Here is a 27,744-nt window from a genome sequence, read left to right as displayed (position 1 = left end):
CTCTGGGCTGTCACAGGGAAACATTTCCTAATCCAATTAAATTCCAGTCTTCCAGTCAGCATTCATCAGCTGTTTAGAACAGAGATGCACAGCAGTGAACAGGATCCAACTGCACATGTGCTGTCAGGGTCAGTTTATTGGGAACAGAATAGATGATAAATAGAAACCAGTTAAACATAACGGTTGACACTCTCCACACTTTCCTATGACTCCTACTATTGGGATGAAAGAAGTAAAATTAATATTGGTGAAGTGAACTGTGATGAAATTCAAGAGGACAACGTCAGCTTGAAAACATTTTATTTCATAACATTTCTACTCATATTCAATGTGTCACAACCACAAGAGTTGGGATTTATTGTCATCCTGAAGAACCATCTTTAAATAAGTAGAATGAACAGTGAAAACCTGTGGAAAGAATAAGTTCATCAAATTAAAAGTCATAATCTTAAGTGTACAGTGGAAGCAATAAAATCCTGAGGAGGTGAGTCCCATAACCTGTCATATGGACCATAATGATATTTGTGTGTCTATTTAAGTCTGTACAGGGCAGGTCCAGGATTATGCTGTATGTAAATGTAAACAGTGATGGACAGCAGAGGTGCTCTCCTATTGGTCAAGAGCTGCTAAGTGACAGCTACATCAGCCTATGGGGCTCATCCCTGAAGCTGATGTCACAGAGCAGTGACAGGTGGTCTGATGGGTAGTGGTAGGATGGCAGTCGGTCTGGGCCAATCTGGTCTTCAGTGGGCAGGTCTAACAAACACTCCACGCTCAAAGCATTCTGGGTATACCAGATGTAGTCCAGGGTGCTGCAGCTCTCTCCAGAGGGCCGGATCTTCCATGTGGTGTAGGGGGGCTCCGTCTGTCCGTCTGAGCTCAGAAGTTTGTACGCTGAGTCCAGGCCAAGGGGGGATGACCGGAAGCGCCGATACACGTCTTCCGAGGGTTCGGCATTAAAGTCCCCACATACAACCAGCGGCAGCGCAGACACCACCTGGTTTTGGCCGCCAGCGGTCTGGGATGTGATGGTGCGGAGGCTGTGCAGGAGGTCGGTGCCCTGAGCGCTGCGCAGCCTCTCCCAGCCACTGCGAGCCTTCAAGTGGGTGACTGCTACACACAGCTGGCGACCTGTTGCCCTGCAGGTAAGTGTTTGCACAATGGCCACCTGGTTAGTGGGCAGCATCATGGCTGACAGGCGCAGGTGGGCCGTGGCCTGCAGGGAGAAGCGTGAGCGGCGGTAGAACAGGGCGCAGCCGTCGGGGCCATTATTCTGCTCCACGTCCAGACAGGGAGACCAGGGCTTGGCCAGGAAGCTGCCATGGTAACCGAGACCAGACATGATGGGTTGGAAAGTGTCATAATAATGGTCGACTTCCTGTAAACAGAGGATGTCGGGCCGGTAGGTGAGTATCTCCTCCAGGATCAGATACTTCCTCTCCTGCCAGTTCAGAGCATCCAGAGGGCATCGAATGAAGCCGTCCTTTCCCTCACCCAGAGCTGAACCACAACACAAACAAAAAACAGATCCAAAGACAGATCAGACAGCTTATACCACAGAACACTCATACCCCTTTTCCACCAAACTGGTTCCAGGGCTGGTTCGGAGCCGGTGCCTGCCTTAGCACCCGTTCTTTGTGTTTCCACCGCCTAAGCACCAGCCAAACCACTTCCAAAGTGGTTCCAGGCACACACCAACTTCGAGCTGGGCTAAACTGGGCCCAGACTAAGAACCGATGACACGACCCCTGCGTCATCGGAGTGCGGGGGTTACAGACCCAAACGGGAACAACCTATGAACCGGCATTAGTATGCAAATGCATATTAAAACTACAGCCAGCAGGCTTTTAGTTAAGTTTTTAGAGAAAGAGTAATAGACAGCAAAAAAAAGCCACTGTGGACAGAGGAGGAGACCTAGTGCTTACTGGCACTGTGGGCTTCATCCAAAGTCTAAGACAAAACTGGTGTTAAAATATGAAGAGATGACTACGACCGGACCTGGACGAGCTTCTTAACAAACACAAGAAGTTAAAGAAGGACTACAGGGACCAGAAAAGATAGCTTGGACGCAGCGGATGGCTGAAAAGAATCCCACATTTGGACCTGCTGGACTGGGGACCAGGGAATCCGACTACGGGTGCACTGAACTCGGCCACAGCAGACACGGACTGGTGGTTTTCGATTGTGGATGAGTCTGTAGTTCAAACGCATGGTTAATAGTTCACAAAAAGTCAACCTTAGAGATTAAAGCGAGTTACTAACGTTATGGACGTTAAAACGCTAGCTACTGGTATGCTAACAATAAGCTAACATTAACATTTCCGTGTTGTCTCTAAAACGCTGTTTTCTCAGAGGGTTCATAAAAGTCAGAACTGAACCGAGTAGTTAACTGAACCGTGTTCCAGTAGACAGGGTTATGGTTCTAACAGTAGTTAACTGAACCGTGTTCCAGTAGACAGGGTTATTGTCCACATTGGGGAGAACATGTCAAATTAAACCACCGTTTCTTTGTTTTGTTCTTTACAGTTGTCCATGGACGAGGAGGCAGATTCACACCAACACAACCTGGAGTTTTCTTCCCTTTAGCAAAGTTTTGAAAGCATGTTTTATTTGAGCCTTTTTTTTTTTTTTTACTTCAGTGTGAATAAACCCATTTGAAATGCATAAAGTTCATTTTGTCCATGTTTTCCTATGCCTCACATAAACTTGGGTAAGAATACTGTTCTGCTGACCTCACTAATTATCTGTTTACAGGCTATCCATGCATTATGTGTCTACGTTTGTTATATAGAAACCCACATATTTATGTTTATCACAAATGCCACAGAGTGAATATTTGTGTTTTTTGCCTGTGGACTGCAATAAAGGCTTGTAAACAAAGAGCAGCACTTTCTTCTGAGCAAGTGTCTCCCGCACCAGACCCAGTCACGTGATCGCTTTTTACAATGATGTAATGCTGCAGCTCTGACTTGGCTCTTGGCCTATGGAGGCACCAGGTTGGAACCAGTAAAGCACTGGCACCGAACCAGGTTCTTTTTGGTGGAAAAGGGGTAACAGTGGACCTTAAACAGATCCACTCTCAACGGAAACCTGAAAACCACAAAAAAAAACAACTCCTGTCATACACAGGAGATGAGGAGAAAAGGCTCAGTTTTGTTAAAAAGTACCATCACTCATATCTCCTACCACATTTAGCATTAGATATTCAGAAGTCCGAACTAGCACAAAAACAACTGGTACAGTTAACAGGTGAACTGACTTTATACAGCATCAACACTGGGATTTCAACTCATTAGTATTTGGAATAAAAACTAGAATTTAAATTTCAATACTCCTAATTAATTACTACTCCTGATATCAGAATTATTAAATGAAATAATTTATTTATACAGCATCACATAAAAAAAGTTATTTCTACATATCTATCCGTAGCATCATGCTTGTCTAGTATAATGAAACACTGTTTGTCCAGCTTCAATAAAATGTAAAGAAATAAATAATCAATGTAATTTAATTAAAATAGCTGTACGGAAGCTCATGTATGATGTGGTCCTTCTTGCAAGCCTGGTTTACCTTGTGCAAGGATGTTCCACTGCATCACCCTGATGGTGGGGTTGTGTTGGAGGTGGGCAGGCGCTGCATGGCTCAGGTAGACCAGATCCCGGTGTGGTCTGGCCGGACGCCTCTGCAGGATCTCCTCACACTCTCGGAGTAGTTGGTCTGGGTCCACTTCAGTCAGTTCATCCTGGTCCAGGTCCTGATCAGTGTTCACCTCTGGGAACAGATGTTGTTTGGCCAAGGGGGCGCTGTTCAGAGGCTGGGCCAACGTACCGAACAGTCGACTGCTGCTGCTGCCCATTGGACAAACTGACAAGATAACAGACAGTAGAGGTTCACACACTGAACACACTGGACAGGAGGACGGTCTAAACCAGACTCTGTGAATGAGGGGAATCTGAGTTCTCCTCAGTTCAACTGACTCAGGGTCAAACAACCCAAAGACAGCAGTGACAGGGACACATGGGGCCGGGTTCAGCAGAACAAACAGTACAGCTTATCTGTCAACACACATGGGTCAGTTGTTCTATTACTACTTTGGTGAGTTTGGCCTTTAAACATCTCACATCATGATGACTAAATATCTGCCAGTCCAGGAACCGAAAAACACTGAAAGAAATCTCAAGATGTTGGAAGATATGGGAATGTTTGTGTATCGATTAGAGAAAAACGATCTAATCTGACTAAGTGAAATGGAAGCAGACTGAGAGAATGAAACATCCAAAAACAGAAAAGACAGTGATGAAACACTTTTGACAAACTGGAATATTCTGAAATCTTATACTATGATCCAGATAAGAGGTTTCAATTGGGCAAAGTTTTAAGCCATGCTGACAATTATGATGTTGAAGAAGCAGCTCTTACCATTTACAGAACAACAGTGGATGGAAACAGCATAAAATCCTGTTCACATCTGGTTAAATTGTGTGATAGAGTTGGTCAGAAACCTCTACTATGAGTCTCTTTTGATCCACTCATTTCTGGGCTGACCGGGGACCAGTCAGGAACCAGCACTCACTGTGACTGAAAAAATCAACTATTCTTGTTTCCAGACTGTGCAAAATCTACCCGGTAATTATGTCCATTTTTCTCTGTTTTTGACTAATCATAGGCATTTTCAAACATGTATGGGGGTTAAACATGTGATTAACAGCAGTAATTACCCCCTCACAAACAGTGTGAGATGCTCCCCTCCATGTCTAATAAGATAAAAATAAGAATTTATTTATCCCACTGTGGGGAAATTTCACAGTTAACAGCGACATACAACAAGCAAGTTCAGAGAAAAAGATTGGTAGAGAAAACCACAAACAAGTGAAAAATTAAACATAAAGAGGAAAAATAAGAAATTTCGTACTTATTTAAATATTTATATAAATATAGAATTAGAAGTAAAAATGAAATTAATTCATCACAATGAAATGATGAGTTCAGGTTCATCTTTCTATTCATTTTTTAATTTTTTTTTATGTGGGCCCAGAGGACAGAGTTGCTGGGTGCATTTGACCTAAGGCTGAGAAGGAGGCTGAGACTGAGGCCACCCAGACCCAGACCAGGTAGAACCCTAACTCAAGACCGAGGCAGAGACTGAGGCCAAAGCCCAGACACAAGACCAGTTAGAATACTACCTCAAGACCAAGAAACAGACTGAGACTGAGGCCAAGGCCCAGACCCAGACCAGTTAGGTTAGTATTCGAACTGGTCTGGGTCTGGGCCTTGGCCTCAGTCTTGAGTTAGGGTGTTAAGACCAAGAAGGTGGCAGAGATTATAACTGAGGCCAAGGTCCAGACCAGTTAGAACCCTAAATCAAGACTGAGGTAGAGACTGAGGCCAAGTCCCAGACCCAGACCAGTTAGGACCCTAACGCAAGACCGAGACGGTGGTAGAGACTGAGGCCAAGGCCCAGACACAGACAAGTTAGAACCCTAAACCAAGGCTGAGGTCTTCAGCTGCTGTGAATAGGAAAAGCAGGGTGTCTTACCCACAGGCTCCATCTGCCTGTCCAATGGTCTGTCCAATGGTCTCTCCTGCCTGTCTTCCCACTTGTCCTCCCACCTCTCCTCCAGCCTGTCCTCCCACCCGTCTTCCCACCTATCACAGCTCACAGTCCAACCTCTGAATGTCACTCCCTGCACTGTCTCTGCTTTGACTAATCCTTTATCCACTGGTGTGTCTGCCTCCCTCTGCCTCTGAGTCACCCCCCCCCCCCTCCACCTCACCCCACCCCAAGCTCTGACAGACTGACCTCAGGACTGTCAGCTCACATAGTAAATCTGTCTCAGACATGGAGAGACAGACAGACACCTAGTGAGCAATAAACTCTGTTCATTGTCCCCATCGTCATGGTAATGAGATGCTAACTACAGGAAGCATTTCTGTGTTAGAGCTATATGGGTGTGTGCATCATAAGGACGTTTCCTAACTAATGCAGTAAGTGGGTTTGGTAAGAATGGACCACATTGTCCAACAGGTGGGGATGGCAGGACATGTGTTCTGTATTAAGCAGAGGCAGAGGCTGAGCTCTTCTCTTTTTTAAACCTTGCTCATTCAATCTGATTTGAGGTTGATGTGCATTCATTATTTTCCACAGAATTGCTGCTAAAACTATTATGCCCACATAAAACATCCTCTGTACTTCTATTTGAACCTATTCTGTTCAAACCATGTAAAGATTTGAATATTGAACATGGTTCAAACTATGTGAAACATGCATAATGCTGTCGACTACCAACCCCAAAGCTGCACTGATCAAATGAAATCAGAGGATGACATGCCAAGAATTAGACCATTAGCCCAGGGAAATGTGACAGCATTAGGATTATAGGAATTTTTTCCTCAAGCATTTTTCGAAGACTAAACGTATTACAACCAGTCAGGACCACAAATGTAAGACTATCACTAAACTGCCTCAGCGTGGTCTAATTTATTTGTCAATATTACCACTGTGATTGAAGAAAAATCTACCAAATAATCTACCTTGTCTATCTATATATCTACCTAATCTAACTTGTCTACAACACTAGACAGCAGCACGTTTGACAAAAGAAAGATACACGAAAGTGGTTGAGGCTGGTAGTAAACTGGAGTCCTGTCAGTGGAAATACACAATACCATACAAAACTATTGCACTGATTCTCTTGACACTTGACAGCAGGGTGGAAGAATAAAAAAAACTCATTACAGAACTACAACGAAGCCTCAGTGTTTGGTCTTTCCATTACGCTTCTATGGGAACACAAATAGGTACACGTTTATGCTCTTGTAAGGTTTAGTATTTTAGGTATAGGGCTAACCACTGACCATTTAACAAACTGCATATTTTTCTACCTCATTTTTCAGCTCTGGATGATGACACTTTGGACTTTGGCCAAAATGTGTTAAAAATGTGAACCACACCCACTTCACTGGTGTGATTAACACCATCTTAACATCATAAAGTATAACCAAGCACCACCTCTCTAGCACCTTTGACATCCATATATACATATGTGTATATATATATATATATATATATATATATATATATATATATACACACACACACACACACACACACACACATATATATATATATACATATATATATATATATATACATATACACATATATATATATATATACATATACACATATATATATATATATATACATATACACATATATATATATATATACATATACACATATATATACATATATATATATATATATATATATACATATATATATATATATATATATATATATATATATATATATATATATATATATATATATATAAAAACACACACACAGCAACCATTTGGTCTAAACGCCATTTTTTTCTATGATACACATTCATGGTCATTCCCAAAACCTGGATGTTCATTGTGTTGACAGTCAGACATCATGTCCTATCACATTCACTGACTGACCACAGACAAACACAATACAAGAATAATACTCACACAGAGTGAATGATGGATATAAACAGCAGCATTCAACTGTCTTGTCTCTGCTCAGTTGTCCATTGCTACCATCTCTGCAGAACAGGATGGATGGTAGGAAGGTGTAGTGACTGACTGAATACTGCATTTCATACACATGAAGGCAGACACTCAGCCATTCATTCAATACACACACACACACACACACACACACACACACGCACACACATTTGGATGTTTCTGCCTTTGTGAGGACATCCCATTGACGTAACATTCCCAAACACAACTCTAATACCACTCCTTAAACCTCACGCCAAAATGTCTACTCAAATACACCATAAAACTAAAATCTCTTCAAAAGCTGAGGTGTATGTACATGTGTAACATAATAGGAGGTGTTGAGTGGAGAAAGTCCAGAATAAACCCGCTTCTGTAGAACCCACCAGGATCTCAACCCCCGGTGTCTCACATTAAAAACATTATTCAAAACACCTGTTAATGCACCCAAACCAAACCAACTTATTCTTTGTCTTTTCCATGTATAGGCTGATGGTGTTCAGTTTCCTCTTTATGACAAATATTTGTAAAACATCAGTGAGCGGCTGATTACCTCCGCCAAGGAGGTTATGTTTTTGCCAGGGTTTGTTTGTCTGTCTGTTAGTCTGTCCGTTAGTGTGCAACATAACTCAAAAAGTTATGGACAGATTTTGATGAAATTTTCAGGGTTTGTTGGAAATGGGATAAGGAAGAAATGATTAAATTTTGGTGGTGATCGGGGGTGGGGGGGCCCACGGGGGGGGCCACTGATCAGCCTTGGCAGAGGTCTGCGCTCTCCAAGTGCTTCTAGTTTTAACTGAAGCTTTCTTTAAAAGTTTCCTCATATTTATATTTTATGTTCCATCAGAAGTTTAACACATTGGTTTTTCATAACTCCTGTAAGACATGCATTGGATTCAATGTGTGTTTTGCTTTTTACTCCTGGCCACACTGGCCACAGGGTATTGTCATCAGCTGGTCATCCATCTGTCTGTCCATCTGTCCAAAAACTTTGGTATGCACTTGATAAGCCAGGCCACTGGGTGGCAGTAGTGCACCTGATGAGTCAGGCCGAGGGTTTTCAAGCGCGTGCACGTTATGTTTTTTTTGCTGACAGTCATTCAGTGTGATGAATTATCAGCTGTGGCCAACTGGGTCAACTGTTCACGTTTTGGTAATTATTGGTAATTTTCTCTAGTTGGCATATGATAAAAACAGGCTTCTGTCTGCTCCACTGTTTTTGAGAGCAGTGCTCCAGTAATAGCCTATTAACACTAAAAACACAGAGAAGACAACCATTTGTTTATTTATTTTTTTAATTATTTATTTAGATTTTTTTTTTTTTTTACATTTTCAAGAACTGACGTAAGATACATCACAGAACAGAAAAAGTACGGAAAAGAAATCCACCCCCTCCCTTCTTTCCCTAAGCAAATAAAACAGAGGACAAAAACAAAAGTGACAATAAAACGCAATTAACACAAGTGGCATGTGTCTGTGCTCGAATCCACCAGCGCCTGCATTTCCTCCGTCGACTCAGGCTGTTTGGTGTCCGTAAAAAAAGATTTTTACAGAGCAACAATTGAGTCTGTGTTACGGTATGGCATTACCAGCTGGTTTGGAAATCTGACTGTGAAGTCAAAAGCTCAGATACTTAGGGCCTGATTTACGAAAGGTTTGCGCGTGTAAAAATGTGCGCAAACTTGACATTTTGAAGCTTATCTACTAACAGGGCGTGCCTCTAAAATGGTCAAAATAGCTTGCATAACCCATTTAGCGTGTTTGCCCTGATGAATATGCAATATGGGTGTTTCTGCCAAAACGCGTAAAAATTATTGGGAGGAGTAAATGCAAATATTTATTTAGTGCGTGCAATGTTATTTACCAAACCTGAAACTGATTGCGGTGGCTGATTTTGCATCTATATTTAGCGCATCTGAAAGGCAGGTTTTAACTGGCACAACTTCACGCAAAACTGGCTGCAGGTGTTATAGCATGGAGGCGCATAGGCACAACCAAAGGCAACACACAGAACCAATCGGCTAAAATTTACTTAGGGCAGGGGTGTCCAAACTTTTTTTCAAGAGGGCCAGATCTGATAATGTGGACATTGCCAGGGGCCAGTGGTCCCTTTGGACATTTTTTAAACCGTAAAAATTACATATAAATGCGCTGTTCTACAACAATTTTATTTTCATTGTCACAATATCATTTTTTTAAATGGCAATGTAACCAAATCTAAGCCACTCAGGTGTGAACAAATTAAAAAAAAAAAAAAAAAAAAAAAAAAAATAACATTTCTGCCTTCCTTTCACATCTGGAGTCAGATAACATAGAACAAACTGTATGGAGTATCTTAAACTTCCAAGTTGATAAAAAATCTTAACCCCACATTCATTTTAAACATGACTTATATAAGTAATCATTACTCATATATTACTCAGTAATGCAGAGTCTGTTAACATTTCAGATGAAAACATGACTCTTACTCTTGTCTTTCACAAAATCATTCAGAAAGTAATATTTTGTGTCACATCTACAAGTACATAACACCAGCAGTTATAGGCAACTAACCTGGCAACTTGGTAGCTTGCCTTGGTGGTGAATTCATTGAACTCCCAGGTTCACATGAAGAGTCACTGTTGTGAGTTTAAAGCAGCTTGAATTTGCTTCACTTTTTCGGAACGCTCACTCCCTGCTAGCTTGTTGTATGTGTTAGCTTGTTTTGTCTGCTAGTGTGTCTTTACATTGAATTTCTTAAACAAGGCAACAGTCTCTTGACAAATTAGGCAAATACAATCGCCTCGATTTTCAGTGAAAAAAAAAAATGTAATTCCCATCTCTCCTGGAAGCGGCGGCCCTCACTGTCAACTTCCATTTTTTTATTTACAGGCGCCATGGTTAGAAATTAGTGAGAAGGGTTCACGGCAAAGTCACAGAGCCAGATAGAGTTAGAGTGGTGCTGCCACCATGAGGCGAAAGGAGAAACTGCATTTTGAACCTTTTGTGATTCATGTACTCAGTTCAACAGTCCAAGCGGGCCATAAATAATACATTCTAAAACCCAAGCTGTGGGCCGTCTAAAATCTGACCGCGGGCCATGATTGGCCCCCGGGCCGGACTTTGGACATGCCTGACTTAGGGGGTCAAATGAGTGGCCAGTTTTGTAAAAAAAAAAAAAAAAAGTTGTAAGAAATGCATAGAACTGTGTTGAAATTACGCTAATACATTTGTGCACAGACTACTGATATTATTTGACAATAGAAACTATATTTTCAGAAATATTGGATTTTGAATAGCACGTGTATGTGAAAACTTTTGCCGGTGGACGGACTTGACAGTGGACGGACATGACATTACCCATGATGATCTGGTCAGTACCAGTACTTTATTAGTAATAAATTTATATACTTACTATTGCTAATTATCCTCTAAATGTTGTCTAAATGTTACTATTGTGGATCTAAAACAATAATAGCTTAACAAAAACACAAAATGTGGCAGTGGACGGATGTGACATGGTGGTTACGGCAGCCATGTCACCATTTCCAGAAATGATCCCTGTGCAAAAACTAGTATCATAATTATTTATTGTATCATTTATCATCATACTAAAGAGTAAATAACAATATAGAATTGTTAGTTCTTTATAAAAATGATTATTAGAAAACTGTTGATTTAAAAAGTGACATGTGACATTCTTAATGTATGTATTCGCGTAACATAAGCAGGATGGCTCAGCACGATACACCATATTGCAACCTGTAAAAATAAAACGTGATATGTAGTATATAATCAGATAGGAAAAATTGGGGAATCTAAAAGAATAAAATATTTGTTTTTCAGGTAAATTCAGTTAAAATATAACTTGGCCATTTGTGACATGAAAATATACCATTAATTGTGATGAAATTGGACATTTTTGACCTGAAAACATAGTTCATATGACCATCAACATGTTGCAACAAAACTGAAGTCCTGTAAATTTGCATAACTTGCATTTACCCACACAAAGTTCCTTTGGGGATTCACTTATATTGATTTCTTATGCACAAAGACATAAATAAGACCTCTAAGCAAATTTTAGCTGCAATCCGCTCTTTTCACATCAACATTTTTGGAATGACGGGAGAAAAAAATAGTAATTTAAGACATTTGGCCCCCCACTTTATGGGCCTGCCCCCCATGCCTGATTCCACCAGTGGCACATCACCATTAGGACAGGACCAGACTCCTGAGAGATGTCTCTCTCTCGCGCACGCGCGTGCAAGGGAGACCAAACGGGACAGGTTCTAGCGCTGCACAACACACACACACACATACACACACACATATACACACACACATATACACACACACACACACACACACACACACACACACAGAGAAACAGCGCTGTCCACGGCGTTGTGAATGGACTCTGGAACCGGAGTAGAAGCAGATGTTTTTTATTTTTTTAAATTTTTTTATCATGCCCATGGACTTAAAAGTTTTCATTCACCAAACAGAGCGACATACTATTATATAGGTATTTATTTCACTGATAACACACTTCACTGATAAACAACAACAGACGTACCAATTCACCCCTTGGTGTGGAAAAAGAACAGCTTCATATTTATGAGTCCTGGTATATCCCAGAGCAACTATTACGGCGCACTGTCTCCCTGACGACAACCAGTAGTGCACACAAAATCCTCATTTTATTGCACAGGCAATCTTAGTTGATCACCCGTGACACACAAATCAATAGCACATGCATCTTTTAACACGAGCAAGCACATTGCGCCTGTTATTTGCGATCTTAGTAAATCAGGCCCTTAATCTGTTAAAGACAGCAGGGAAAGTCATCGGTGCTCAAGCACCTCTAACCCCACAAGACCTGTTTGGACAAATGACCCTCTAGGCAGACAATATTTTATCAGATACCTCTCATGCACTGCACCCTAAATACATTCTACTTAACTCAGGAAGAAGGTACAGGGTTCCACTGCAGGTACAAACACTCATTCATCCCTTTGTCAGTGAAGCTCATTAATGAGCAGATTACCCGGGATGAACAGAAAGACAGGAAGCCAGTAAGGTCTTCCAGATAACTGTGTGTAACAGTGCAAGGGGTGTGTTCTGTTCTGTATTACTTTTTACACATAATGCTAAATTTGCACATTGCACTTTTGTTTTTAACCAATGTCATAACGCATTGCACTTTTATTTCACTTATTTATTTCTTTATTCTGGGTGTTTCTTAATGTTATTGTTGTATGAGTGGTATGTGTTGTCTGTGCAGTGGACCCCTCTGTCCAAGACAAATTTCTCCCAAGGGAGACTAATAAAGACACTTTGACCTTGAATGACAAAAGAACCATTTGCTCTAATGGGATACAAAAAAAAAAACAGTACAATCAGCATGATGTGTGAGTATAAATCTAGAGTGATTTTCAGTCCAGTCTAAAAATAAAAAAACCCCAAAACCTAGTAACTGTGAGCAGTTATGACAGACCCTTGCGCACCCACGCAACTCAGGGTGGGTCATGGTCGAGGGGTTTTGCAACTGCGGAAACACAGGGGTCTGGAGGTATGACGTGACTGAGGATGTAGCAATATTGAGTTGAGTGTGAATTCCATTGTCCACCAATAGGTGGCACTATTATTTAGATTCAATATTGTTACGACATTTTGTTCAGGGTGGTACTACTATCAAATACGTGAAGTTAGTTTTTGATTGGATGAAAAATAGCTGAGTTATAACAGTATTTATTTATTTATTTATTTATTTTATTTTATTTTTTTTATTGGTGAGCCATCAAAATTCGCTGTCCTGCCCTGAACCCTTTCAAGGTCACCCACCCAATCTGTATGCAACTTTTCATCTACAACCTCTTAAGACTTAAGGTAAGGTAAGGTAAGGTAAGGTAAGGTAAGATAAGATAAGATAAGATAAGATAAGATAAGATAAGATAAGATAAGATAAGATAAGATAAGATAAGATAAGATAAGATAAGATAAGATAAGATAAGATAAGACTTTATTGATCCCACCATGGGGAAATTTCACAGTTGACAGCAGCAACATACAACACACCATTGCAAGAGAAAGACAGGTAGAAAAGAACCACAAGTGAAAAGGAAAATGAGAAATTTGGTATTTATATAAATAGAGAATTAGAATGAAACATTTTTTAAAATGTAAATGGCCAAGTTTGAAGTCAACTGAGTTAAATCCCCAGGAGAAGTTATATAAATTACACTGGCAGTAAATCGCCAAAAATGGTTGCAAAATTCTAAATGGCGGATTTCCTGTTGGTCTGGGTTCATAGACCGAATAAACTTTGTTGGACATCCCAGTGAGACATGTACCAAATTTGGTGCAGATTGGTGAAAGAAGCAGGCTTTAGGGGGCACTACTGAGTGAGTTTCACTTGGCCATGTGCCACGCCCATTCTGTAGTGTAGAGGGTGGGACTCTTCTTCTACATGTGAAATTTGATGCAGATTGGACCTGGCACAGCTGAGTTACAACAATTTGTTCCCTTATGGTGAAACATCAGAACTTATGGTGCTGCCATGAAGACATCATGTCAGGTAACATCACCAAGTTTTACACATAGTATTACTGACTTGTTAAAGGTGGGGTACGAGATCTTAGAAAAATGGTTTAAGCAAGCTACATTTTGAAAATACTCAATTCAAAAGTCCAAACCCCTTTCTTCAGACATCCCTCCGAAGCCACGCCTCCAGAGTACTGGCACGTGCAATGCTTGTTCCCGAGGGTTCACAAGCAGTGCACACCAACAATTTGCGGACTCTGGCTCTGTCCCCAACTCCGGCTCAAACCCCAGCTACGGCCCCTGGCCCCAGCTCCAGCTCATAGATCCCTGTATACCTCATTCAGTCATCATTCATTCAGAATGCTTGTATACCCCCAGAACGCTTGCATCCCCAGGCCCCATATATATATATATATATTTGTTCTTATAAAAACACATATGCAGGTGCAATCTGAATTTTCTGTTCATTGTTTTAATTAATTTCTTAATCAGTTTACCCTAATTCCTTACATTCTTAATCACTTTGCATTAATTTTTACAGATCTATACAAAAGGCTCAACTTACTATGTCTCTGTTGGTTTGGCCCTCACAGTTCATTTTCACTGATCTATACAAAACGCTCAACTGATTTATAAACCCATTCACGTTTTGAGCTTTGGTACAACTTTATGAAAAATCTCAACTAAGGTTTAGCTTTGTGATTCTTTTAAAAAAACAAACTCCCTTCATTGTATGTTATACCAGTGCAAATTGCAATTTGTACGGAAATCTGTATATTCAGATGTCTGTGTCCTATGTATGTACATGGGATTATGATCTGGTTTTATGATCTGGGATTATGAAGAGGAGCTGAAAACTGTCCAGAAGGAGCTGAGGAGGAAAATTAGAGAGGGGAAGGACAAATATAAGAAGAAGATGGAGGAACAGCTGCAGGAGAACAACACCAGGGAAGTTTGGAGAGGCCTGAAAACCATTTCAGGCCATCAGGAGACAAACTCTTAGGCAGCTAGGGATCAGCTGTTTAGATGAACTAGACACCTACTTCTGTAGGTTTGAGGAGACATCAGCCCCTCCCCCAACTGTGTCAGCCCTGCAGCAGCCCCCCTCCTCTGATCTCCCTACACTCTGCCAAAGTCCCCCCCTCACCTCCCTCCCTACAGTCTTTCAGTTCACCAACACCTTCACCCCCCAATACTCCTCTCAACCTCCCATCAATTCTTCCTCTCAGGGTGGGGTACCAGCTCAGGAGGATCAAGACCAGGAAGGCTGCAGGACCAGATGGTCTCAGTTCCAGGCTCCTCAGATCCTGCTGAGACCCGCTGAGTGGGATCATTGGATATCCGTTCAACCTGAGCCTGAAACTGGGGAGGGTGCCACACCTCTGGAAAACGTCCTGCGTGGTACCCGTACCAAAGATCCCACATCCCAAGGACCTTAGCTGCTACAGGCTGGTGGCCTTAACATCCCATCTCATGAAGGCCCTGGAGCAGCTGGTCCTTGCCCACCTGCGTCCCCTGGTGAGCTCATCCATGGACCCGCTGCAGTTCGCATACCAGCATGGCATCAGAGTGGACGGCACCATCATTTTCCTCCTCCATTGAGCTCTGTCCCACCTGGAGTCACCTGGGAGCCCTGTACGAGTCCTCTTCCTGGACCTGAGCAATGCTTTCAACATCATAATCACACCCTGAAGGACAAGCTGGAACTTTCAGGGGTAGACCATCACCTCACATACTGGATTGTGGACTACCTCACCAAGCGCCCACAGTATGTGAGGACCTGGGACTGCGTGTCAGGGACTGTTCTCTGCAGTGTAGGGGCACCCCAGGGAACAGTACTGCCGTTTCTCTTCACCCTCTACACTGCTGACTTTTCCCACCTTTCATCCACCTGCCACCTGCAAAAGTTCTCTGACGACTCTGCCATCGTTGGACTCATCACGGATGGGGACGACAGGTTGTATAAAGGACTTATCCAGGACTTTGTGGACTGGTGCCTGTGAAACCACCTCCTGATCAATGCCAATAAGACCAGGGAGATGGTTGTGGACTTTCATCGGCACCCCCACACCCCCACATCACCAGTGAACATCCAGGGAAGGGACACTGGGATGGTGACATCTTACAAGTACCTGGGTGTTCATCTGAACAATAAACTGGACTGGACTGATAACACCAATGCACTTTACAAAAAAGGTCAGAGCAGACTCTATCTGCTCTGGAGGCTCAGGTCCTTTGTGGTGCAGGGGGCACTCCTGAAGACTTTCTAAGACTCAGTTGTGGCTTCTGCAGTCTTCTACGGTGTGGTCTGCTGGGGGAGCATCATCACAGTAGCTGACAGGAAGAGGCTGGACAAACTGATTAAGAAGGCCAGCTCTGTCCTGGGATGTCCTCTGGAGCAGGTGGAGGAGGTGGGGAAGAGGAAGTTGACAGCCAAGCTGTCCTCCATCATGGACAAAGACTCCCACCCCCTACAACACACACTCACTGCACTAAAGAGCTTCATCAGTGTCAGGAGACACCCAAAGTGTTTGAAGGAGAGGTATTGAAGGTCTGTCCTTCCTGCAGCTGTCAGGCTCAACAATAAGAACTGCTCCAAAAATTCTGTGTAATAACTGTACAATAAACAAATACATGACATGTGACATGATCAGCATGTGCTCAGTTGTAAATAGTGTATATAACTTTCTTGTTTGTGTTTATTTTGATTTTGCACTTCTTTGCTCTTGTGTGCTTGTACTTTGCTGCTGTAAACCTCAAATTTCCCCTTGTGGGACTAATAAAGGAATATCTTATCTTGTCTTTGCTGGATCTTGAAAACAAAACAAGTGTTAAAAAAATGAACTAACTTTATCATCCTATGAAATTGCTGTCATATATATAGTACTGAAGGATGATTTACAATTAGACATTTTTGTACGACTTCTGTTTGTAATAACTTGAATGGAATTCACCAGTTTTAAGGGTAAACTAAAGAACTGAATTTTTTATCTTGCCTGATGCGTTTCTGAATTATGAAGATATATTTTCAGGAAGAGGAGCAGCAGGCTTAGTGTGCTAGTGTTGCAGACACTGAGACACCAGTAGATGAGGTAGTCTGGTTTGCAAGCAGTTACTTGTTGGACAACATTGGTGCAGCATTGGAAAGCTCATTTTTCTATCTGTTATGTTTATAGAACACATGGGACACTAGAATCTTTCAGGACTGCAGACATGCAGCAGAGTTGACCCGCCTGATGTGCTGTGCACAGGGGAAGAGGCTGAGGCTGCAGTATAAGGGTACGTTTACACGGCAACACTAGGATCTAATTCCGCAAAGATTTCTCCTTTGCGTTATAAAATCATTCCGCGTTAAGACGAAGCCGCTATGATAACGATCTGCGTTAACATGAGTCCGCGAGGACGGCTGAATACGCTGTAGTGGCCATGCCAGACCAGTAGCTGGCGATCTGCTAACTGTCCTCCTTCGATGGTACGTTAGGGATTGACTCAGGCATTGGCGAATATAAGAAATGCGTCTCCGCAGTAAGTCTAACTTTTGGTGGAGAAGCAACAGCAAATTGAGCACAGTTAGCAGCACATATGTTGTTCTGAAACCGGCCATTGTTGTTGTGGTTGTTCCTTCTTTTTCTGCAGCTTTATTGTGTCATAGAGGCTGGCAAACCAGCTTGGAGGCGCATTACCGCCACCAACTGAAACTGAAACTCTGGTATGCAGTGGATGAAGAAGACAGGGAGGCAATCTGCGAGCCATTCAAATTCATTTTTATAATGTTGAAGATGTGTCGACATTAACTGAGGAAATTTTGAACAAAAGAAAATAAGATAACAAAAGAAAAGTTTTTGTGAATGCGGAGAACAAAAGTGATTTGAAGGAGAGTGAGTTTTTGTCTTTGATCTTTTCAATTAAAACAATATAAGGCAAAAGAGAGGTTGTTCCTTACATTATTTTGGTTCTTTATGCACTATACACTTCAAATAATTGCATCTGTAAAATTTCACAGTACAGACCTTGCATCGTAAAATGAGAAGCATTTTTAGAAAATACTGAGAAAAAGCAAGCTTTAATTTTTTTCTCTATTGCAGTGTTTTCCATGTGGGGGTCACCTGGAATTCAAATGGGGTCGCCTGAAATTTCTAGTAATTGATTAAAAAAAAAAAAAATTGCTAAAAAAAATATTTTTAAATTAATTTTAAAAAATTTTAATTTTTAAACTATTGTAAATTATACAAGGTTCCTACACAAGTGTGGAAAATATGGAAAAGTATGGAATTTGATTTTATAAATTTCCAGGTCTGGAAAAGTATGGAAAATGGAAACAAATGTATGGAAAAAATATTCATGTTTCCCAGACTGTTACCACTATTCTATAAAATTATGAATATCTAAAAAAAGAAATGAATCGATCTGTTTTTTTAAGCTGCTTAAAATGTTTGTGTGAGAGCACATACAGTAGCCTACGCATTACAGAAAACATTTGGGCAGATGGACAAGTTGAATGTCCAGCATTCTGCTCTTATCTTCCTCCAGCCAATTTTAAAGCCCGCCCAGGTGTTGTCAAGTTTCACTGCTGCTTCGACAGACAAGTGATGTCCACAAACTGTTTGAGAGCGAGCTATTCAACATGCCTCGTATGATTGTTGGCAGAGCTCATGATGGGTAGATGTAAAATCTCTGACGACTGGCTCATAAATCCCAAATTTAAAGACTGGTTGGCTGGTTGCAATTTTTTACAAAGACATCTGGAAATTAGGGTCTGGAAAAAGTATGGAATTTTGAAATTTCAAATGTGTAGGAACCCTGAATATATATTCCATTATAATCAAAGCACCACACACTTTTCCTAATAAAAATGAAGTTCAAATAAAATGCAGGATATAATATCTGAGAGGGTCTATCTTGATTGACCTGATCATGTCATGCATCACTGTGCTTCAGAGAATGGAAAGACTTCTTCGCCCGCCTGGCCCTGCTAAGACATCTCCAAGAGAAAAATGTCGCTTTTTTGAATGTCTGGGGTTGCAAGAAATTTGGGATGTTAAAATGGGGTCACAAGCCAAAAAAGTTTGGGAACCACTGCTCTATCGTAATACAACAAGTGCTATTTTGTCCCTACAACGCAGGGAGGACAATATCACAGGTAGAACATCCAATACACATTCTTTTCCAGCATAAATATCTATACCAGTTAGGACATACATTAAAAGTTACAAAAAAGAAAAAAAGCATATTACACTGGTTTACAATTTTTTTTATCCATCTGCTTCTGACATGAAATGTGTTAAATGTTACATATTTTAATAAGATTAATTGGAAAACAAATGACGAGTGCTGGTTTGCTGATTTCAAGGTATATGATAAAGTGTTATTACACATATATGTTGGTTTATGTACATTTATATAATAGATTTATAAATGCTCCACAAGATAGGACTTGTAAAGTGAATGTATTGTCATGTGCAGACAGTGTTTTGAAGTAGATCTGATAGCTCTGAGACAAATATTCCTTTGGAGTTAAACCCATTCTCTCGTTAATTCTTGAATTTCACATTTTGACCCAAGACTGTATTTTGGAAACTTCAGCCAACCAGCATTTAGGACTGGATTTTTCTTTATCAGTGACATGTGGTAAAATTTCACTACTTTTATTCTGGAAACATTTTACTTGTAGACCAGTGTTACATCCCCCCCCCCCCCCCATACACACACACACACGTTTTCCCTCATAAATACATCCAGAAGAAAATCATTTCCCCATCTTGCAAAATTAAAAAAAAACAAAAAACTGTTGGGCAACCAAATTAAATATTTTACTTTCCAAATAGGCTATTCAGTCTTATTGTAGTCTTAAAATAACCAGAAGTACGCTTTGTTTTGAAAATTTTATATTTCCAGTCCCGACAGTGGCGGTTAATTTTATTTTGAAAGTTTGTGTATTTCCAGTGCGTATTTCCGGTCTTTACAATGGAGGTGCCTCACAGTGGAGGTCTGCAGCCAGACCCTCTTGGATTCCTCCTGTCCATAAATGCACGTATATGTGTTGTTCATGTAGATCCATACTGTACACAACCCACTGTGGCAGGTAAACATTCACTCACTGATTTACAGATGAAACTGGACACATTTTCATGGACTATTTTGAGGTCATTTGTTCTTCTGCTACCAAATTTCAATTCCAAATAATGTTCAGTTTAAAAACAAAATACTCTTCTTTTCCACTTCAGATAAATACATGACTGGCTCATTTGGATTCATTAGATTACACATTAAACTATACAACTTTTATCATTCCTGTGAGGTACAGAATAAGCCAGGTTTTTATTAAATTATTTATTATAAGTCAGTTTTTTTTTTTATCTCTTTATTAAAGAGATTAAAAAAAAAGGGGGAAGAACGATGTGAATCGACTTCATTTATGGAATCAAGTGGTGCGTGATGTGTCCATGAAGCAGAAGCTAAGCACACAGATGCAGCGTCCTGGTAAAATAAGAACAGTCTAATAAAAGCCTTAGCCTTCAGGCCAGCGTGACAAACACAAATACACAAGAAAAGAAACAACAGTTGCAGATCAACAGACACAAGACTCAAGGGACAAATACAGTCAGTTAGAGTAAAAAAAAAAAAATCTGCATAAGCATGCTAGATTTCAAAAAATATTCCAAGGCACACTGTAGGATTTGTGTAAAAATAAAAGGCATTTTATTCAGTGGGTGTGGGTCCAAATAACATGGGCTGACACTGACTACATACACTCCTGTCTGAGATGGTGACCTTTATCTGTGAAATGGCTTCAGGTCAGGGTGTTTTGAGACCACTGCTGATAAATGACAATGAACTGAATTCATTGTCGTTCCATCCTTGTCAAGACCCAGGTAGCCGTAGACCCAGGCAACTGAGGACCCAGGCCACCAAAGACCCAGGCCACACAAGACCTGAACCCAGTTCCATTACCAGTCACACACCAAAGTCACCCTTAAACAAGATCATCTCAAACCCATGTCACTGTACATGTATGTCTGTGGGACTTAGCAGCCATGATCTAAAACTAGAACCCATCTTCCCCTGTCAATGGGGGGAGGGCTAGTTAACACACACACACACACACACACACATATACTAGTACTGGATTATGAACTCCACTTCCACTATGTGGAACATCCTGAACCATTTTGTCAGGGAATAAATAGACATTAGTCCTGGCTAAAAGTAGGCTGGCTACATAACTGGTTAAAATTGGTTGACTGGTTAAAATTCAAATTCTCTTGCTGACTTTGTTTTTTTTTTTTTTCAAAAGCAACTAGGGACCAATTTAGTGACTTTTTTTCTGGTGTTGTTGCAACTAACGATGATTTTAATAATTGATAGATTATTTTAATAACTAATCAATTCATCAGATAAACACAGAAGACTCAATTCTCAAAGATCGGTATTTAACCCAAAGCAATATAGGCTGCAGACAAGACACTAATGATTACACCCCTGCAATGGCTTCGGGTATAGATAGCAGGCACTAGACTTGTTATGACTAGAGACTAAAAAGCTATAGACTTCAACCAGCTCCGGTTTTAGGCTATCAAACCAGCGTTGTATGTATTTGTTCCAGTCAACGATAGGTAATGTTAGTCTGGTGGCCTGATAAACAGAGATGGATGGAAACATTATAATTACCACAATAGTGTCTAACTAACTAGTAGGTTAAAGTAATCATGACTATCTCAAGATAGGTTTACATTATATTCCTGGTAGCCACTGTAGCCCTGTTTGCCTGAAACATAATGCACCATAGGCTTTTGGCCATTTTTTTCCTCCATATTCAAGTTTTGTTACATAAACTAAACTACGTTTCAGCCAAACAGGGGTGCCCACCATCCGAAGCCTCAGGCATGCTGCTCTGTGTTTTCCTCTGTTACACTACACAGTGTGCAGGCATGCCTCAATAGAGGGTATGCACATACGTCACTTCCTCTCCAGGACACGCCCCTCTATAAGTCAGAGTGAGTGGCAAAAACCAACCTGCTCAACATGATGGAGTACAGCAGTAAACACAGTGGGGCCTGGGAAAATGTGAAATATGAAACGAAATTAAGGACAACTGGACTCGACATTGATCCGTTGGAACTACCAAAGAACAAGTGGTCCACGGACATTGACATGTGACCCGAAATCGCGTAACCTGACATCCAGGGTGTAGGGGATCATCACTATTTTTACCTGAAACAAATATACATGGTTTCATCATTACTGACAACCAGGGTCCAAAACTAGGCAGAGAACCAACTGATCCACCATGCATTTACAGATGTACTGACCCTAGTGAATACATGCATAATCTACTGGTACTGAGGATATTTATGTTTATGTTTATGTTTACGCATTTGGCAGACGCTTTTTTCCAAAGCGACTTACAGGGGAAAACCAATTAAATCACTCAATCAATCAAATTTTATTTATATAGCGCCAGATCACAAAAAAGTTATCTCTTGACATTTTATATATAGAGTTGGTCAAAACCAGACTCTAAGTCAATTTACAGAAACCCAACAGAATCCTCCAGGAGCAAACACTTGTGACTGGTGACAGTGGCGAGGAAAAACTTCCCTTTAACAGGCAGAAACCTCGAGCAGACCCAGACTCCTGGAGGATGGCCGTCTGCCTTGACCAGTTGGGGTTTAAAGAGAGATAAAGAGAGATTTACGTCACTTTATACAACACAGATGCTTTGTACGAGCAGGGTACAACTTTATTCTTGTAAATTATGATACTTTCCCCACCTGTTTTTAAATTACATTATTCTTGTAATATTATGGCTTTATTGTCAGAGTATGATGACTTTAATCTCATAAACGAATGACATTTTTGTTAAATTATGAGGTTTTTTTTTTAATAACAACTTTATTCTTATAACATTGTGATTCTTTTTGTATTCGACTTTATTATCATAAAATTATGTGTTTTATATCGATATTTTATGACTTTATACTCATAGTAACAAGTGTTTTTATTTTCTTATGTGGCCCTAATAACTGTTGAAGCTTTGTGCTGGAGTACCCCCGTATTTGAAAAACTGTGTTAGCCTCATTTTAAGTTAGTTTACAAATCATGTAGGAGCACAAGGTTCAGAATCACAAAATTAAGACAAAAACCATGAAAGATCTGGTCTTGAAACCAAGAGCTTTACTAAGAAGTAACGTTAGCCAAAACAATTCGTAATTTAAAGTAGGATTTTACCCAAAAATACAGCATAAATTAATGTTACCTGACACGAAACGGGAACCACAAATCTAGGTTTGGTTTCTTGGATTTGTGGATCCATCTACTTCTCTTTTCTTTGGCTTTTGGTGTCTGTAAAACGAAAGCTCCGACTGGTTTTCAAACCTGTTCATACAATCAATCACACAACAGCTATTCCCCATTTTTTTTTATTGAATATTGTTCTTAAGTTTAGACAGTATTGAAGCCAACGCTACCACTCATCTCCCTCTTTCTGCTACTTACTGGGCATAACTGCGGTGACTTCCGCTAGTGGTGACGTCACGTGCATACCCTCTATACTAATGTGCTCAAGACCCAATGAATCAACTGCCGAATTTGTTGCCAACTCTTTTCAGAATCAATTTGGATCAATTTAATCAATTCGTTGTTGCAGCACTACTTGCTGGATACTTTCCTGATGTTCTAGATACTCTAATGTGAAAGCATGCATCACTCTGCAGGTACTGTCCTCAACGAGCCTCAGGTGCTGCCATGAACCCCTCCACCATACCAAAGCACTCACAGGTGGTCAGCCTCCCAGTCGCCTTGCGCAGCAGTCGAATCCGTTACCATAATTCTCACATTGCCATTGACAGTGACTCTTTTTGGATGTTGGGAGGTTAAAACCATTAATACAAAAAAAGTTTAAAATGTTATAGCTATGGCCAAAAAATTTGTATGTTTTACAGTGAGTTGTTGTAGGCCCCTAGGTGGAGCAGAAGGCTAGAAACTAAACCAAAGTTAAGAAAAAAAAAACGTATTTTGAGTCTCTTTCTTGGCCCCAATTCCAGATAAAGGAGGAGGGTTAGACATAGATCTAGCAATTCCACCCCACATAACAGACTTTTTAATAAATTTGATATTCTAACATTTAACAATACAATACAGGAAAAAACTTATTTATTCAATGTGGGTCTAAACAAAGCATTAGTTATAAACTTATTTTGAAAAGTGATGGCCTTTTTCTATGGCAAAATAATAAAAAACAAAAACAAAAATCAATAGAAGAAAGCTCAGAAAATAATCCTGCAAGATGATGAAAAATGCGACTCATTTGCTGACATAAATATCTGCAAAAGACAAAGCCAACCAGTACCCCGATGTCCTACATGAAAGCAGCAGCATACTATTTTGCACCCGATACTACTGTACGTTGCAACATAAGAGAAAACCAACAGTGGACAGCCACTTTTCCAATGCAAAATATTAGAAAATGTTTTCTGCTGCAGTGAAAATTATGTTATATGAACATATAAGCTATAGCCTTGAAACAGATGGCCCATTCTGCCTCACTTTTATGAAGCAGGAAGCAATTATTTCATTTTTGACACTTGTGACTCAGGAATGTTAAAGACTTGTTTGAGCCATGCTTATTCTCTGTAGTGTATTCTTACTTTTTGTATGTTTACTTATCATAGGATGAAATTAGACATTTTTCATTTAATAATAGCCTAATAGCCCAGATTCTTCTTCCACAGGGTGTGGGAGAAGAATCTGTTTTTTTCATCAAAACACATGTTTTTGCAGTTCCCACATATTTTCACAACTTCAAGCATTTCTTTGCAAATTCCCTCAATTTCACAGCATAAAATCACATAAAAACCCTGCATATTCCATCGCATAATCAAAGATTTTTGCTCTAATTTTTCTGGAGAGACAGATAAATATCTACACTAGGGATGTAATGGTACAGAAAAATTTCAGTTTGGTACGTTTTCGGTACAGGGGTCTTCGGTTCGACACATTTTCAATGTTTTCGGTACAGTGAAGGAGACCAGTGTGTGTGTGTGTGTGGGGGGGGGGGGGGTAATGGGGGGTGGGCCTCCTAACTACCAAAAACTGAAAGTGAAACTTAACATGCATCGACTGTCTGACCCGGCTTCTGTGCCTCTGTTATACTCTCTGTTGTCATGTTTACCCCCCCTTATCGGCACCCCAGCCTCAGAATAAAGTGTTTGTTGCAGCAGTGCTGACAATTCTGCAGCAGTGCAGAATGTATGTATGCTTGCAGCCACCCTGCTCATACGGTGTGCGTGCTGCTTTGAGGTTCGTTTGAAAACTTAAGGGTAGTGTTTGCATTCTTCACATAAGCTACATGTATTCGTTCGGTACACCTCCTTATTGTATTGAAGGCCCCGAACCAAAATGGTTCAGTACAAACAAGTGCACCGTTACACCCCTAATCTACACAGAGGTATCTAGTCATAGTAGTTCTAGTCAAGCAGTTCATAAGATGAATAATAATAAAAATGATAATAATAATAACAATAATAATAAACAATTAGGGGTGGGAGATATGGCAAAAATATCATATCATGATTTTAAAAAATAAAATCACAATCTCGATTTTATCACGATTCTTTACACTGATTTTGAGATTAATTTGCAAGTCTCTGAACAGTGCAAACAATTTCCCTATGTAAAACATAGCCCTGAAAGAAAAAAAAAAATTTAGCCCAAAGAACCTTCCAGAACATTTTTAATTTAGTTTGTGCAATTTTGCCAATATATGCCAAGAAGATAAATCAAACAGGCCTTTTTAAATCTTTTCTCCTAATATAATTATTGAGTACAGTGGCTTTAAGAAGCCCTCATTCTCTACCAGATTTGATCAGGTTTTACTAAGTTCTGCTCACGTCTGCTTGGCCCTCCTTGGCAACCAAGTAAGGAAACTTTGTGGAATGAGCTTCTGAGAGAGTGGAATGACATTGGGGTTGAAACTCTCAGAAAATACATCGACACAATGCCAGAAAGATGCACTGCTGTGATTGTTGCCAAGGGGGACCGTACTAAATATTACAGTAAAATGTAAAAAAAAAAAAAAAAAAAAAAAAAAAAGGACTGGACTTGAATTTGAGGGTGAAATACTCTCAGTACCTTTCATCTTTACCTTTTGCAATGGCAAAATGTGAAATTCAGGCTCTGGGAACAAATAAACCACCAGTTTCTTAAGATCTGACAAGTGTTCTAATATTTTTGCACACCACTGATTCATGTAATAATCTATGAACTGGTGTCATGACCACATTTCAAGAAAACCCAATCCCAGTGACATCTAAAGAGGACAGCAGAGGAAATCAGTATTAGACAAAAAACAAAAAAACTCAAAAACTCCTGAATCTCCATTCAGATGGAAAGTCAATCGTCAACTAAGTTAACTTATAGTGGTGAACCTTTTAGAAATGACTGTCAGATGTTAGTATGGTTACAGTCCAATACGAAAGTCACCTTTTGACTTAGTATCAGGAGTTCTATGAACTGGAAACCTGTCAGTCTAAACTAGTTCCAGCAGTAGTGTGATAGTGGGTTACCCGAGTCAGGTGACCATCCTGAAATCGGCAGCACCCGGTGTCTAATGGACAGTACTCGATGTTAAATGCACAGTTACCTGGCGTTAAATGGACAGTAGGCCTACCTGGTGTATAATGGACAGTACCAGCTGTCTAATTAACAGTACCTTAAGTTAAATGGACAGTACCTGGTGTCAAATGAACAGTATCTGCTGTCAAATGGCAGTACCAACTGTCAAATGGACAGTACCTGGGGTTAAATAGACAGTACCAGATGTCTACTGGACAGAACAAAAGGTCTAATGGACAGTACCTGGTGGTGTAGCCGTGGTGGACGCTCCGCGGGGCTTCAGCTGGGGTCGAGTTCCTTTGACCCCCCCGACTCCAACACCGGGGTCACCCGTTCGGACTCCGGCCGCCGGTCGTGGCAGTACAGATGGTAAGAACAGTGTCCTGGGTGCCGGTCCACTCCGGGCCGGTCCTCTGGAGGAGGCGCACAGCTGGTTGACCAGAGCCGAGCAGCGCCGTGTGGGGTTCATTCTTCTCCGTCCAAAGCTGAACCAACCGTCCGTTACTGGCGGTTACCCAGATACACTAACAAAAACACGCCATTATTTGACAAAAAGCCCGAGAATGTTCCTGGTCCAGGACAATAATCGCCAACTTCGTTTTCTCGTGTAAAAGGTGAAAGCCGGTGGATTACATCATGTCCCTAGTGAGTCACGGACACGAGGGTGGAAATATGGGAGGGGAGCGGATAATGTAATCACATTTTACTCTGTATCTACTCAGTACAAAACCAACTTTTTAATTCAGACTGACATTAAACTAGCAGAAAAACAACACTCAGCCTTTACCTTCCACTTGACTATATCTAAGCATTTGAAATGAAAAAAACTCCAGTGCAGGTTCCCCCGTAATGTCAAAAGTGGTTCTTCCCAGGCAGAACCAGAGTCAGAACGTGGAACAAGGGGTGGGCCTTCAAAATTAAACCAATCAGCGTTCAGTGCGCTTAATGCCGACGTTGACGTCACATACAGGCCCAAGAAGCCGTGTCCCTGAGCTGTCAGAGCGGCGTGCTCTCAAAATATATCAGCTTTCCTCGAAAACTGGTTGTGTATTAAGAGCAGACTGG

General features: G+C 40.7%; 1 protein-coding gene across 3 annotated transcripts; it reads right to left on the bottom strand.

Annotated features, from left to right (window-relative positions):
- Positions 1 to 283: 283 nt before the first annotated feature.
- Positions 284 to 27,481, bottom strand: LOC115426943 (nocturnin-like). Of its 3 annotated transcripts, none has more exons than XM_030145226.1 (3): positions 26,923 to 27,481; positions 3,574 to 3,867; positions 284 to 1,500 (listed from the first exon to the last, which is right to left on the bottom strand). In XM_030145226.1, exons 1-3 carry the CDS (start codon positions 27,146 to 27,148, stop codon positions 638 to 640), a joined length of 1,383 nt encoding a protein of 460 aa, XP_030001086.1. In that variant the 5' UTR covers positions 27,149 to 27,481; the 3' UTR covers positions 284 to 637. The 3 variants fall into 3 exon arrangements, with proteins under 3 accessions (XP_030001086.1, XP_030001085.1, XP_030001087.1); XM_030145225.1 differs by lacking the exon at positions 26,923 to 27,481 and adding an exon at positions 7,507 to 7,648; XM_030145227.1 differs by lacking the exon at positions 26,923 to 27,481 and adding an exon at positions 5,540 to 5,666.
- Positions 27,482 to 27,744: the final 263 nt, after the last annotated feature.

This window comes from Sphaeramia orbicularis, chromosome 10, assembly GCF_902148855.1.
Source record: "Sphaeramia orbicularis chromosome 10, fSphaOr1.1, whole genome shotgun sequence".
NCBI lineage: Eukaryota > Metazoa > Chordata > Actinopteri > Kurtiformes > Apogonidae > Sphaeramia > Sphaeramia orbicularis.
This window is presented reverse-complemented; position numbering and strand designations above follow the sequence as displayed.

Excerpts from the sequence above, each read along its gene's own strand:
- LOC115426943 (XM_030145226.1), bottom strand. The coding sequence starts at position 27,148 with ATGAACCCCACACGGCGCTGCTCGGCTCTGGTCAACCAGCTGTGCGCC. Across the intron at positions 3,868-26,922 it reads CACCACGGCTACACCACCAG|TTTGTCCAATGGGCAGCAGC; the intron begins GTACTGTCCATT and ends TTATCTTGTCAG. Across the intron at positions 1,501-3,573 it reads GTGGAACATCCTTGCACAAG|CTCTGGGTGAGGGAAAGGAC; the intron begins GTAAACCAGGCT and ends GTTGTGGTTCAG.